Raw genomic sequence first — 13903 nt, 5'->3', positions numbered from 1 at the left:
TACCGAAAGAAATAAATTATATGTCCATATATCATATTTCTCGGATTCGATTCATGTTAATCCAATTAAAGCTTGTTTCAACTCGTTTAGATCAACAATCGGACCAAATTCGAAAGTAACTTATAAAGCTCGATACCGATTCAAACAAGTTTAAACAATAATACGCTACGTTCTCTCGAGTCGCATCCACATCATTTACAGCCCTGCTTGTATTAAACAGGTCTATGGAAATAGTTTTAACTCTGTTCTGTTGGCAAGGAATAACTGTTATAAGATAGACAGGAGATTTTTGCTAGGAGGAAGAAGAGGAACTTCAATTTCTGGAAATGGAATTTGTGAACTTCACACCTTAAACAAACTATACATAAATATAGGCTACAAACAAACAAAACAAATCAGAAATAGAGATTCCCTTAATCTTCAATACTTAAAACTGCAGGCTCCACATAAAACAAAGTTAAAGGGTCTGCTAGAAATCGTTACAGGAGGAGAAATGGACAGAATCAACATGTAAAATCAGTCACAACATCAAATCATCATCATAGATTCATCTTATCTTTTACCTGCCATCAGCCGATGTGAAAGACTCGGCAAAACCATACGGCCTTGTAGGTATGCTAGTCTGAGTGTTGTCTAGGCTTGGAAGATAGGATGAAGAAGAAGAGTCCATGTGACTCCTACCTTCGAATGCCTGCCACTTTTTAAGCGCTTGAGGCAATGACATTTCAAGGTCGATGCCGTATATGTCATCAGAACTTTGGTCGGTTGGTTTCCAGAGCTCTACTAGAGAAGAAAGAACGTTTACAGCATGACCCATGTCAGGTCGTTGATACGGCTCCCTAGCGCAGCAGTGGCCAGCCAGTTCAGCGACGGTGCTAATGTTGGCTAGAGTTTCCTCATCGAGGTCAATAGTAGGGTCAATGGCCTTACGGAATGTGTCCTTGTTGAGTTGCATTCTTCGGAACCAAGTTACAAGGTGCATGCTCTCTTCAGGTTGGCTCTCGTCGAGTGCCTTTCTTCCCGTTATCAGTTCCATCAAGATAACACCAAAACTGAAAACATCGACTTTGGTAGTCACTCTCCCCGTTACTGTCGGACACAGAAAAATACAATAAGAGGATAGTGTAAAGTATCAGGAATTGAAGCATGTTTATTGTTTATGCTCAAATTTTAGTTTTTTCTCCATATGGTGTTCTGTATATTAAATAAATAAAAGACATAGGGAGGAAAGACAGATAGACTCAGGGCAGAAACGTTCATCGAAGGAAGCCAGCATGACTACCAGGGATCCCAGATTGAAGTGCAAGAACAATCAGAGGATGCATTTGTTGAAGAAAATAAAGAATACATCACTGAACTTTTTATGGGTGCCTAACAGTTTTATAACGAGAGTAGAAAGACCATTGAACAATGTTTAGTAATTGTATAAACAAGGATTAGGCCTGATAACTAAGACCAACCAAATGACATAAGAAGGCTGCCTTTTCACTCATTATGAGTCCATGTTACACAAAAATAAAAGCAGGAGAATTTATTAAGCAAGTTTGAATGCTTCGAGGAGTTTTACTGAAGCAACAGAATGAAAAAAGAAGTGATTATTAGACCAGTTCTACCACATTCTACAATATTAGACTGATAATGGCATTAAGTAGACATTCTAGAAATGCAATATGTGTAACAATGGCATTAGGAGTATTAAATTAGTTGTTGAAACACAAATATAGGGCCGAAATTTAAGTGATCCTTTTGCAATAAAATGACACCAACTCCACGGATATCTTTATCTCGTTAGTCCATTTTTAAATGTATGCATGCTTCAATCAAAGCACAAAATGGAAAACCACAACTGTATCAGCATTAAAAATGGGGTTTGAGGAAATAGTTTACCTGCATATTCTGGTGCCAGGTACCCGAATGTCCCAGCTATTCTTGTTTCAATGGATCCCTTCCCTTCTGGAGCAAGCCGCACAAGACCAAAATCCGCAACCTTAGCCCTCATATCATCCCCAAGTAGAATGTTGGAAGGCTTAAGGTCCCTGTGTATGAAGCTTTGGTGAGCTAACCCATGGAGGTATTCCACACCCCTAGCAACATCTAAAGCTACGGTCAGCCTTCTCTTCCATTCCAGAGGTTGCAACCCTTCATCAGCCCAGTTGAAGAGATGCCTACTTAATGTCCCTTGAGGCATGTATTCATATACCAGAAGTTTTTCGTTTCCGTCAAGACAATATCCAAGAAGAGCAACAAGATGCCGATGTCGAACCTTGGTCAAAACAGCAATCTCAGACTTAAACTCTGCTGTTCCTTTGCCTGTGATTACTCCACACTCCATTCTTTTCACAGCAATTTTTGTTCCATCATGCAGTTCTCCTTTGTAGACTGTGCCGAAACCTCCTTGACCGAGTATATTCTCTTCACTGAAATTATTTGTCACATTTTTTAGCACCTGAATGGAAATCACCATGTTTCCTGCTTCAACCATTTGAATGTCACTTGATTCACCGGCAGAAACAGTATGAGTTTCACTAACAGCACCCACACTAACACTTGATCCTGCAACTGTGATCTTAACGCTATCATTATCTGATCCAGAATGGCGAGGATGAATTACTGTGGCATTTGGACTTTGAACTCTGCTAAAGCGCTTTTGTTTGCTCTTGTACAAACAGAAAGCAGCTACAAGAATTAAACAAAGGACAAAGAGACCACCTACTACAGAAAACACAACAACTCCAACCCAATTTCGAGATTTATCATGATTTTTTTGTGCATTAGTTTCTGAACCTGTACTGGATGTGCCTGTAGAAGATGTGCCAGTAGAGTTTGAATCAACTTTATCCTTCCCAATATCAGGATTTCCGCCGGTTTTAACGATCATATTACTTCTGAAAGCAGGTATCTTCCCATAAAGGTGGTTGTTAGATACATCAAACTCCATAAGCCCAGGCAGAGTCGTGAGCTCCTCAGGGATAGTGCCAGTAAGATTATTATTAGCAAGAACCAACCTCTGCAGAGATTTAAGTGAAGCAAAATCAGGAGAAATGGTACCTGTAAGCCCCATGTTCTCAAAGTTAACAATAGTTATGTTCCCATTATTACAAGTGATCCCAAACCAATCAGCACATGGATCATTTCCCTTCCAATTCTCAGAAAACTTTCTAGGATAATCCATCGATTTTATAATTGAAAGCAATGTATCAATTCTAGGATCACAATCACCAGGTTGTGGCAAGCAAAAACTATTTGTATCCTTCGCCATATCAACCGAAACAGCTTCCCTGAATTTCGGCATTGGTCCTTGGAGCAAGTTATTTGTCAAATTAACCACTTTCAAGGTGTCTAGATTCACCAACGACATCGGAACTGGCCCAGTGAATGAATTGTCCCTTAAATTCAGAGTCTCCAAATTCTTCAATCCCGAAAAATCAGGCAACGGACCTGAAAACCCATTAGAGTGCAACCAAACCTCCTTCAACAATGTCATGTTCTGTAAAACATCAATTCCTCCGCTAAGTTTCTGTCCATTCAGCCACAAAGATTGAATCTGGGATCCTGAGAAAGCCGAAGGCAGCTCTCCCTCCAAGTGATTAAGAGCCAAATGCAAGTTAGTCAAGCCAGGAAACTCATCAGGGCCCAAAAATGATGGAATCTTTCCAGTAATATTCGCAGAATTAGCCGAGAAATTCTGAAGGGTTGAAGCATTTCTAAGGCTTTCAGGTATTTCCCAAGCAGAAAGAGGATTGTTATCAATCTCGACAGATTGCAACGAAGACATGCCCGAGAAGAAATCATCAGGAATCAAAGTGAACTGATTGTTACTAAGCATTAACACTTGCAGTGAACTCAAACCTTTCAAACTTGGTAAAGGCCCAGAAATGTTGTTCCACTGTACCTCTAAACGCTCAAGCTGAGTCAGCGAAGAGAGTTCTTTAGGGAGTGTACCTGCCAGATTCTGGTGCCCAATCTGAATCCTGGTCACACGGTTCTCCGAGCATAATACATGGCCCCATTTACATGGATCCGGGTCGGACCATGAAAGTTCATCTGGTGGGTTCAGGCTTTTCTTTAGTGCAAACATGGCTGACGCGTCATCTGGACTGGTCTGCGAGTTTGCACAGAGAAAAACAGAAAGCAGCAGCAACCCATGAAAGATTGATGCCAAAGATTGAAACTTTACCCCTGAACAAGACTTCATTTTACTTGAAAACACAACAGAAACTCAAGTGAAGGCTGTCTCTAGGATTCTTTCGAACAGGGTGAATGCCTCACCCAGAATGTCGCTTCATTAGCTGAAACTTTCTTTCTTAAGAGCGAGAGGTCAGAAAAGAGGGGCTTTTTCTGGGAATTTTTCGCGAGAGAAAGAGGCGAACTATTTCTGCACCAGATTCGCTAAAGGCAAGGGCATTGGATCCAGAAGGGGGGGGGGGGAGGCGAAGGAGTGTAGATTGAAATGTAAAGCAAAAACCAAAAAACTTGTGATGAGTAGGAGTTGGAGCATTGAGAAGGGAGCTGGAGCACATGCAGGGGTGACCCCACAAGAACAGATAATTTTTTCTCAAAAGAGGGCTGCCCTAAAGATGACAGTGTTAAAAAGCTGGACAACGAGTGGATGATTCTTTGGAACATGGGCCAAACCCCAGTCTTGTGTTTCGGTTGTCTTGTGAGAGAAACACAGGAGAGAGAAAGAAAAAGTATGTAGATATATACATATGGTAAATATTTGAATTAGTTTTGCAGGCTGAGCTGTACTACAACTGTACATGTATTTATGGCTAATTTATATAGATATTATTTTTAAAAAAATTAAAATCGTAATTATATCTAAAATTGGATTATAATTGAAAAAAAATGACAATGATACCTCAAATTAAAATATAATGCAAGAATAACGTGAGTGGTTAGCCCAATTAACAATTCACTCTATTCTTTTTTTTAAAACATGCATGAGTACTTAGCCCATTTAACGACTCATGCATGTTTTTTATTTTTTCATTGTAATTGATATTCATAAAAATAAACTGACCCAAAATCCAAACAATTCAAAAAGAGGATTTTTAATTGATATTTATAAAAATAAATTGACCCAAAATCCAAACAATTCAAAACGAGGAAAGGAACGCAAGGCCTATAATGCTCTTAGGATGTCCAATTTGAGAGAGGGTTCAAAATGCCCCCAAGTCCAATTTAAATAGAGTCCCTAGATAATACGCTAGGTGCTTTCTAAAAATAAATTGACAAAAAAAGTTCAATCGATCCAAGTTCAAAACGACCCCAATTTAAGAAAAGCCGCACAGGCCCACAAGAAAATTTAGAGATTTGATATTCTTCCACTTAAAATTGACATAATTATATGATATATATATATATACTTTCATTATTAAGTTGGCTTATTATTTTTATTTTTTTCACGAAAATAAATAGAAACCACTTTTTCTATCAGATTTTTTTACTTATTTGTGAAATACATACATGCTTAATATACTTCAAAATTTAATGATATAATACTAAAATATAATAAAACAATATTACTTCAATTTTTTGGGACTTTTGAAGCGGTTACGTTGCCCCTTTATTTTTCTTCCGAGGAATTTTAGTGGATCGGCATTTCCTGTTGCATTTAACCCCTCACAACGTTACAGAAATGCACCCCCTGATGGAATAACATAGACAACCACTCATTCCAGGTTCCTGGAAACTATCTTCGAACATGAGGAAATGCCAGTTTGATTGAACGAGCTTTCCCAGTTCTGCCCATCGAAATGTCGGACTTCGACATGTTTCAGCGTCCCAGGGTCTACACACCTGAACGTAACCGCTATGCCATCCGGATTTGATCTTGGAATGTAGAAGGAAGTAATGCCACAAACTCTGCAGAAAATGTGCTTTGCAGTGTGCGTGCCGAATGTATATGTAGTGAGGAACTGTTTGGAGTCTTCATCAAGCTCAAAATCGCTGGACGGAACAATGAAATGAGTATTTCCCCTCATGGAGCAATCTGAGCAGTTGCATTGCCAGGCTACAACGCTTGGTGGAGCTCGTACTTTCCATCTTACTCTTTTGCAGTGGCATCCGCCACCGTGCACGATTATCTCCGAATCCATTCGAGAATTACGTACCTGCAGTTTAAGGTTAGGATTGATATGTACAACGAAAGATCGCGCAAATAAAGAATGAGAATCAAAATAATATTTCTCACATGCCCTCTCACATGTAGGTGGTATTCTCTTTTTCAGACCTTGAATGTAAGACTCTTATTCCATACGAGTTCTAGTGTAATTACACATAAATTTCATGTGCTTTGAAAAATTACATTTAGTACCACTGAAGTTTGCTTTCGTCTAACAAATAAGTTCCTTTATTAGTCAAAATTCACCGTTATAAGGGTAGTTTCAATTAGAAAAAAATTATTTGAGTTGCAATAAATCAGCGATAAGTCAATTCAGGATAAATATCAATTTTCATTTACTTTTTTTATTAATATAAGAAATTCAATGAATTTACATAACGAGTGACCTATTTATTAGATGGAAACAAATCATACCAAATGTAATTTTTCAAATTACAAAAAATCTACGTCCAATTATACCAAAGTTTAAACTGTTAAAGAGAAATTAATATTCAACTCCTAACAAATCTGCGAGTCTAGAATCAAGCTAGAATAAAATGCTAGTGAATTATCCATACTGAGCAAATAATAGCTTTCTGCCTGTCAATTTCATCTAGAAAAATTTACAATATTAATAAGAAAAACTACACTCATGGATACAAGAAATGCATCTAGGAATGCAAGAAAAAAGGAAGAAAAATTAAAGGTTGGGGGAAAGAAAATGAGAAAGAATTAATCTTTAATTAATTATATCAGTGTTAAACGATTACCTCATCTAAAAATTTAAATTGTTATTCATTCAATATCAATATTTTCACAAGCTTCATTCATTTTACACTTGTACGTGAAACCTTTCTTTTATAATTGGTGGCAATGAAATTCGAATCTAAAACCTTTTATTTTGCTCGATTCTGATACCAAGTTAAACCACTGCCTCGTCTAAAAACTAAAACCTAAACTAGAAAGGTGAATCATTATTTATTAATATTTTAACAATTAGATCACCAGCATTAGTCACAACATCATAATTAATTAACAAAAGAAGAAAAATCCACCAATACATAGATGATAGAAAAAGGAGTAATTTTATTTTTGGTGCCCAAACTCAAGACACCAAATCAGTTTTTCGACTTCATCAATTTTGGTCCCTGACGTTTGTTAAATCCATTAATTTTGGTCCTCTAGTTGGTTGACCGTGAGAACTAACAGAAATAGTTCGTGGTCAACTAATAAAAGGGACCAAATTGATGAAACTAACAATCCTTACGGATCAAAATTGATTTGGTCAGAATATGAGATGTCAAAATTGCAATATTGTCTAAGTTGAGGAACGAAAAGTGAAATTATCCCTTGTAGAAAAATAATTGAATCATATCTGCAGCAATTGCTCAACAGTATGCACATCTCTACTCACATCTCTACTCACAACTCTCTTCGTTCTTACCTAAACACAAAGAATGGGAAAAGCAGGAAAAAAACTAAATTGAGATAAAAGGAGAAATCAAATTCAGGGAGATCTGTTTGGGGCTATCTAAGTTAAGAAACCTAACATTACCTCAGCTACTTGGACCAAACTCTTCGATAGAAGTAAAGACAAAGAACGATAAGAGATCAATTTTTAGATTTGTGGCCTCGCGCGGCAGACGACGACGGCGATGCGAACGGCAGAGAAGAGGGCGCTTCAATTGCTATAATTTCACACAATAAAAGTGAGAGCAAACAACAAAAGAGAAAAAAAAATGCAAGGAAAAACAAGAAAAGAGAAGGAAAAGAAGATCTGCCGACCGTTTGCCGAACAAAAATGAAAGAACAAGAAAGAGAAGAAGAAAAGGAAAGAGAGAAGAAAGAATAAAGAAAAGAAAGAGAAGAAAGCTGCCGATAGAAAAGAAAGGAGAGGGAGAGAAAATAATAAAAAAATAAAAGTAAAATTACACACAGGTGTGCAAATCACAAAACCAAATAAGATTTTGTGTTAGAGATGGGCCTACATACAAAACCAAACAGAAGCTAAGAGTTCTTAGCTAAGAATAACAGCACATGCAACAAATTCAGTACAAAGATAATATATATATATATATATATAAAAGCCTTTGGAAATGAACGATATAAAAAGAGAGAGAGAGGAAGCTGAAATACCTCTGAAAGAAGCCCACGAATCTGAATGAGAGTCAAAAGGTGTTTGAGCATAAAATAGAGAGTTGTGCCTGTGTTACCACGGGTTAAATACAATTTAAACACAGGGGGTAAATTGCATTTTATTTTATTGCACTTTTTCATCAACACAGGTCTTGATATATCTATATTTTCGTATTTTGAGTTGTATATTGTATTTAACCCGCTCGATCACAGCTTCAAGAATAAAAAATTCTCTCCGATTGTATATATGTATCTATATCTATTGTACTTTGAGTTAAATGTAATTTACCTTTGTATGATATTTGAATTGAGCAAAAAAATATTTTATGAAAAAAATTAGCAAATTATTTCATATGTTTTGAAAAATAAAGCATATTACCTCCTATCGACGGTTTAAATAGGAAGGTAGTTTGCTTCATTACTCATATCACATGAATAAATTACATATTTTTCGTATTATTATAAAAGAAAACATCTTATTGAACTAATTTTTTAATATTCAAATTTGTCCTTTAATTAATTTTTTTCCTTCAGAAACATTTGGTCACAATAGTTATTCGAGTATTTTTTTAGTAATCTCACAATGAAGTTTTTTGCTTATTCCATATTTTGTTCTCACTTTTATTGTATATTTTTTTACTCTGACTTCATATTTCTTTCGTCTCATGGATTTTTTTTTCTTTTTTTTGGGTAAATATAATTTTCATTAAGTAAATAATAGTACAGTACAACAGTGCTCATCCACTGGTATTTCCCTCGACAAGCCAAGGAATACGCCATAATCTATATAATGCACATGTGCTAACAGATCTATAAAGATTAATACTAACAATCCATCTGTCTAACATCATTCACAATTACAGTAGCGAGAATCTCGGACGGGCGCTCAGTCTGCTCAAATCATCTCAATTCGATTTCATTTCTTCTTATGGCTCACACTATGATTTTTTTTTTTTATAATTTTTTTTGTTTCACGTTATAATTATTTTTTATATGTCCAGGAGTACGAGAATCGCGTGTGGTGATAAATAGTATAACGTAAAATTAACTCCCCACCTCCACTCCCACTTTATGCCATCATAATAATCTATACCTTTCTATATTGCCTTTTTCTTTTTTTTTTTCATAATTTTTTTGTCTTATGTAAAATTAAAATAAATCCATAAAGGATAAACAATCTTATCGTAAAAAGTAATATCTTTTTCTTTTTTTACAGTATACATTTAAGAAATATGCCTACGTATAGAGTGCTCAAATTTCACTAGGAATTGATAAATAATACAATTGATGCGTTTGTTATATGCTAGGAAAAATAATGTGAGATGTACATGCACAAATATATATTTAAAGGTGACTTATATCATTCATTAATTATGAAATATATTAAGTTTATAAATTTATTTATATTTAAAGGAACCACTGCAGCGCACCTAATGCTTATTATCTCGATAAATGCATATATTATTTAAAAATTTAATTAAGTAAAAATATAGAATATTTAATAAATTAAAGAATATTGTTTTTAAGTTTACTAAGTACTTTAATTATGAATGAAAAGATCATATTCATTAAACTTAATAATTTAGAACTTTTAAAAATTATTGTAAAAGCTTTCTATTAAATGCAAAAGCAAAAGCCAAATACCAATATAATTAAATAAGCAGGGGTGTCAATAAGTAGGGTAAAACCTTACCCAAACCCATAAATTAATATTCAGACCCCGAACCCTTGGACCCAATACATAAGACACAGGTCAGACCCAAACCCATTAAAAAAATTATAGATTGGATTTGGTTGGGTCTCTACCCATCAATACCTATATGTCTAAATACCCAATTCGATTCAAAAGATTTTTTTTTTGGTCTAGACCCTACCCGGACCCAAAATATCGGGTCCAAAACAATGACTAGGTCTAGAAACCCATAAGGTCTTGAGGGAGTTGGATAGGGTCTCAGTATTATTTGATATAATGGGTCTTTCATATATACATATATATATGATGCTATTTCGATAATTGCGGATAGACTAACCAAATAAACTTACTTTTCACCTATGACGCAAAGTGATTCTTTAGATCAATAAGTTGAGTTTTACATTTCAGGAATTATAAGATTGCATGGCGTGCTTATATATATATATATTTATTTATTTTATAGAGATTCTCAATTTTCTTTGCACTCTGGGGAAAATTTACAAAGGGCATTAGGTTAAAAATTACATTTCACTACGATATCTCGTCCTCAACCAGATAGAAAATTAAAAAGAATAATTCAGATTTTAGAAGATATGATGAGAGCTTGTACAATTGAGTTTAGAAAAATTGAGATGATCACTTACATGACAGTTTCCCATATAATGTTTTTCATGAAATGTCGATGCTTATGTTGGGATGTTAGGGGTCACGACAACTTAAAGGTATTGAATTGACACAAAAAGTGATAGACAAAGTATAAATAGTTAAGAAGTGTTTGAAAACAATACAAGATTAATAGAAGTATTACTTGGGTTATTAAATATAAAATATGAAGAAAAGTTTCTTTAAGGGTGACAAAGAATATTGAGATTTGATGAAAAGAAAAAAAAAAAGAAAAAAGTTGAGTCCAAGGTATACTTGCGTGTACGAAAGTTCGGAGAGAATTGAACCACTAGCGTGTCAATTAACACTACTAGCAAATGCATAACATATTTCATATATCGATACTACAACGATACCGATCTGGTCCTAAGCATATTGTGCACAAATCAGAGATAGAAAATTCAAAAAACTTAATGTATGTGGAAGAGCTAATGGACATCCTGGATAAAAACATAAAGGAATTATGAGATAAAGAGATAAAGAGATAACTATAACGAGAGTAAAATAGAGTTATCGCTGTGCAAGAAAACTAATTGAGAGGTTAAGAATATATAAAAAAGAAGAACCTATATTTGTTTTTCGAGTAGATAAACTCTTAAATTTCAAGGATGAAATTTTTATTAGGAGCGGAGAATTGAAACATCCACAAATTTTTAATACACAATTGAGGGATGATTTGGTAAATATTTACAAAATTTAGTTAATTAGTAAATAAATTATATATTCGAATTTTGATAATATTAAAATTTTAACGGAATATATTGGAGTTTTATAAAATATTGGGAGCAAATTATATACAAAAACAAAAAGAGGAAAGTAATGAGTATTTTGAAAAAGAATGTTCCTCATTACATAAAACGACTTTTATTTATCAAGAATTCATTGCCCTCCTCTTCTAGTATGGGGATGAATATAATATTCATAATCATGTTAGGTAAATAATAGCAATTGTTAAGTAATATTCTAACATCCGGACTAACTACTAAGTAAACCTCTCTTACAACTTCAACAACAATTTGTTTGCCATCTCCAAGCCGCAGGACCACATATCCTTCACTTAGTCTTTCTCTTCTTGCCATCACCTACAAATTATTCCAAATGTGAGGCCCACAACTAGTATCTAATACCCAAGAAGTGGTGTTAGCTACCATATTAACTTCAACCACAAATATATTGGAGGCAAGATATTTCTTGTAATTCCTCTTCCAATGCCCTTTTTCATGACAATAATGACATTCATCGTCCGCCTGATTGCTCTTCACAACCTTATGTCTTTTTCCCTTCCCTTGAGCCCCCTTATTGTCACTTGAGCCCATATCCTTCGCCTTCTTCATCCAATGAAAAGCATTCTTGTCCATGAACTTACAAGAGAATGAGCAAGCATTATATACAATGATTTCTTAACCATCACCTTGTACTGCACCAACATGTTCATTAGTTGAGGAATGGACTTCTCAAGCCCATTCATGTTAAAATTAACAATGAAAATGTCAAATGAAGGTGGAAAATACTGGAGGAACACATTAATATGTGTGTCATTGTCCATAATTGCCTTCAAGTTTTTTAGCTTCACTACTGGAGAGAGCATCTTGACGCAGTACTTATGAATATACGACCCCTTAGTCATCTCCTAGAACTCATTCGTCACATCGTTTCTAGTATGCTTATCTGAAACTCAATACAACTTTTATAACAAAAATGGATTAAGTGAACCCATTTCAATCATGTTGTTTTTGTATCTTGTTACTCATTGAAGCCGACAAGGGGAGTGGTGTTCATCATTATGCAAATGCTTAAACGACTCTCGTTCTTCATTGAATGACCCCTCCAAAAGGGTTTTAGGAGGAGAGTACTCAAGTACATAAGTGTGACATCCCCTACGGCACTACCTTTATAATCGCTAATTATTATACACCCTCCTTAATCATAACCCATCGTATAAATTTTTTTTATTTAAAACAAACACACAAATGCTATTTTTATCAGTATATTAAATACTCACTTGTAGTATTTATGAACATAAAGAAAAGAGAAAGTAAAGGTTTTAGTTATAACAAATCTTAAAATACAATTTCAGCCAAAGTCTAATATCTTTGTAATTATGTGGCTAAAACTCTCAATTCAAAATAAAATTGTTGACTCACCTAGTAATACTGACGATCAGTTAATGGTTCACTTTGGCTAGTCACTATGACTTATTCCTTGAAAAATATATGGAAGGGACTGAGTTGCCTACTCAATAAGTAAAATTAATTAGCTTATATATACACACATAGGCACACACAGTAAGACCATTTTCATGCAATGACACCAAACAACAAATATTCATTACACAATCACCATAAAATCACCAAGTCACCCATATCACAACAATATATTAAGCTACAGTGTAATATATCCAAAATTATTGTTTATTTTCATAAGACTTTGCTTAACCTAATTAGAGTGCATCAATCAATGATTTTGCCAACCATCATCATCTCAATCACTTAATATACAGTGTATGATACGCATTGAATGTGATATTCCCACACCACTGCAATGTGTAGTAATATCAGTAAAGACATCATAACAAACATGACATCCCTATACTACCCTCAGTGTATAGATATCAATACAGAATATTCCACACTACTGGGATACCCTGTTACCTTACGTGCCATGATACCTAGCTATATAATCATAATTTTTTCTACATCACATATTACATCATTAATCACATCGTCATCATTATTGCCATCATTCATAACATCGTAAACCATTGAATATATCCCAATTAGGTATATCTTTTTACTCAATTTTAAATATTTTCATCCATAAATTCATCATTCAATTTCATTCAACAATCACATATAGTGCAACACAATTATTCATTCATCTTTCTTACACAATAACCACATATAAGCACATGACGACAACTTCTTGCATCCACCACTTCCAATCCCCTCACTCAGCCATTTCTCCCTCTCATTCTCGTCTCTTCCTCTCTCATAAAAAAAATTAGCAAATTACCCCTATCAATCTTTTAGACAGGGGATAATTTGTTATTTTTTTTCACAGAATTTGTTTTTGCTTATTTCTCATATCATATGGAGGCAAATTATATTCTTTTTCTATTTTTTAAAATATATTTATAAGCTCCCAATATCTTATTTTAAAATTTGTAAGCACGTTTTCAAAAAATTATCAAATACTTTATTTTTTATTTTTTATAAGATGCCAAATATCTTATAAACTATACATATCTATCAATACTATATATAATTGAAAAGCACCTTCTCGATATCTTTAATTTATTGGTATAT

General features: G+C 34.4%; 2 protein-coding genes across 3 annotated transcripts; both read right to left on the bottom strand.

Annotated features, from left to right (window-relative positions):
- Positions 1-393: 393 nt before the first annotated feature.
- Positions 394-4616, bottom strand: TMK1 (transmembrane kinase 1). The gene is made up of 2 exons (XM_011101636.3): positions 1888-4616; positions 394-1089 (listed from the first exon to the last, which is right to left on the bottom strand). Exons 1-2 carry the CDS (start codon positions 4193-4195, stop codon positions 560-562), a joined length of 2838 nt encoding a protein of 945 aa, XP_011099938.1. The 5' UTR covers positions 4196-4616; the 3' UTR covers positions 394-559.
- Positions 4617-5479: 863 nt separating this feature from the next.
- Positions 5480-8321, bottom strand: LOC105178216 (carbon-sulfur lyase). 2 transcript variants are annotated; one of them, XM_088884658.1, is made up of 2 exons: positions 8243-8321; positions 5480-6116 (listed from the first exon to the last, which is right to left on the bottom strand). In XM_088884658.1, exons 1-2 carry the CDS (start codon positions 8291-8293, stop codon positions 5676-5678), a joined length of 492 nt encoding a protein of 163 aa, XP_088740784.1. In that variant the 5' UTR covers positions 8294-8321; the 3' UTR covers positions 5480-5675. The 2 variants fall into 2 exon arrangements, with proteins under 2 accessions (XP_088740784.1, XP_011099939.1); XM_011101637.3 differs by lacking the exon at positions 8243-8321 and adding an exon at positions 7662-8072.
- Positions 8322-13903: the final 5582 nt, after the last annotated feature.

Source organism: Sesamum indicum, linkage group LG9 (genome assembly GCF_026168435.1).
Source record: "Sesamum indicum cultivar Baizhima isolate 11 linkage group LG9, ASM2616843v1, whole genome shotgun sequence".
Classification (NCBI taxonomy): domain Eukaryota; kingdom Viridiplantae; phylum Streptophyta; class Magnoliopsida; order Lamiales; family Pedaliaceae; genus Sesamum; species Sesamum indicum.
The sequence above is the reverse complement of the archived record's forward strand: the minus strand, read 5'-3'. Positions and strand labels throughout refer to the sequence as shown.

Bases quoted from the DNA above. Each gene is read 5' to 3' on its own strand.
- LOC105178216 (XM_088884658.1), bottom strand. From the start codon at position 8,293: ATGCTCAAACACCTTTTGACTCTCATTCAGATTCGTGGGCTTCTTTCA. The intron at 6,117-8,242 runs GTATTTCAGCTT...CTTAAACTGCAG, and splicing joins TTCGTGGGCTTCTTTCAGAG to GTACGTAATTCTCGAATGGA.
- TMK1 (XM_011101636.3), bottom strand. From the start codon at position 4,195: ATGAAGTCTTGTTCAGGGGTAAAGTTTCAATCTTTGGCATCAATCTTT. The intron at 1,090-1,887 runs GTAAACTATTTC...TGTGTCCGACAG, and splicing joins CCTGGCACCAGAATATGCAG to TAACGGGGAGAGTGACTACC.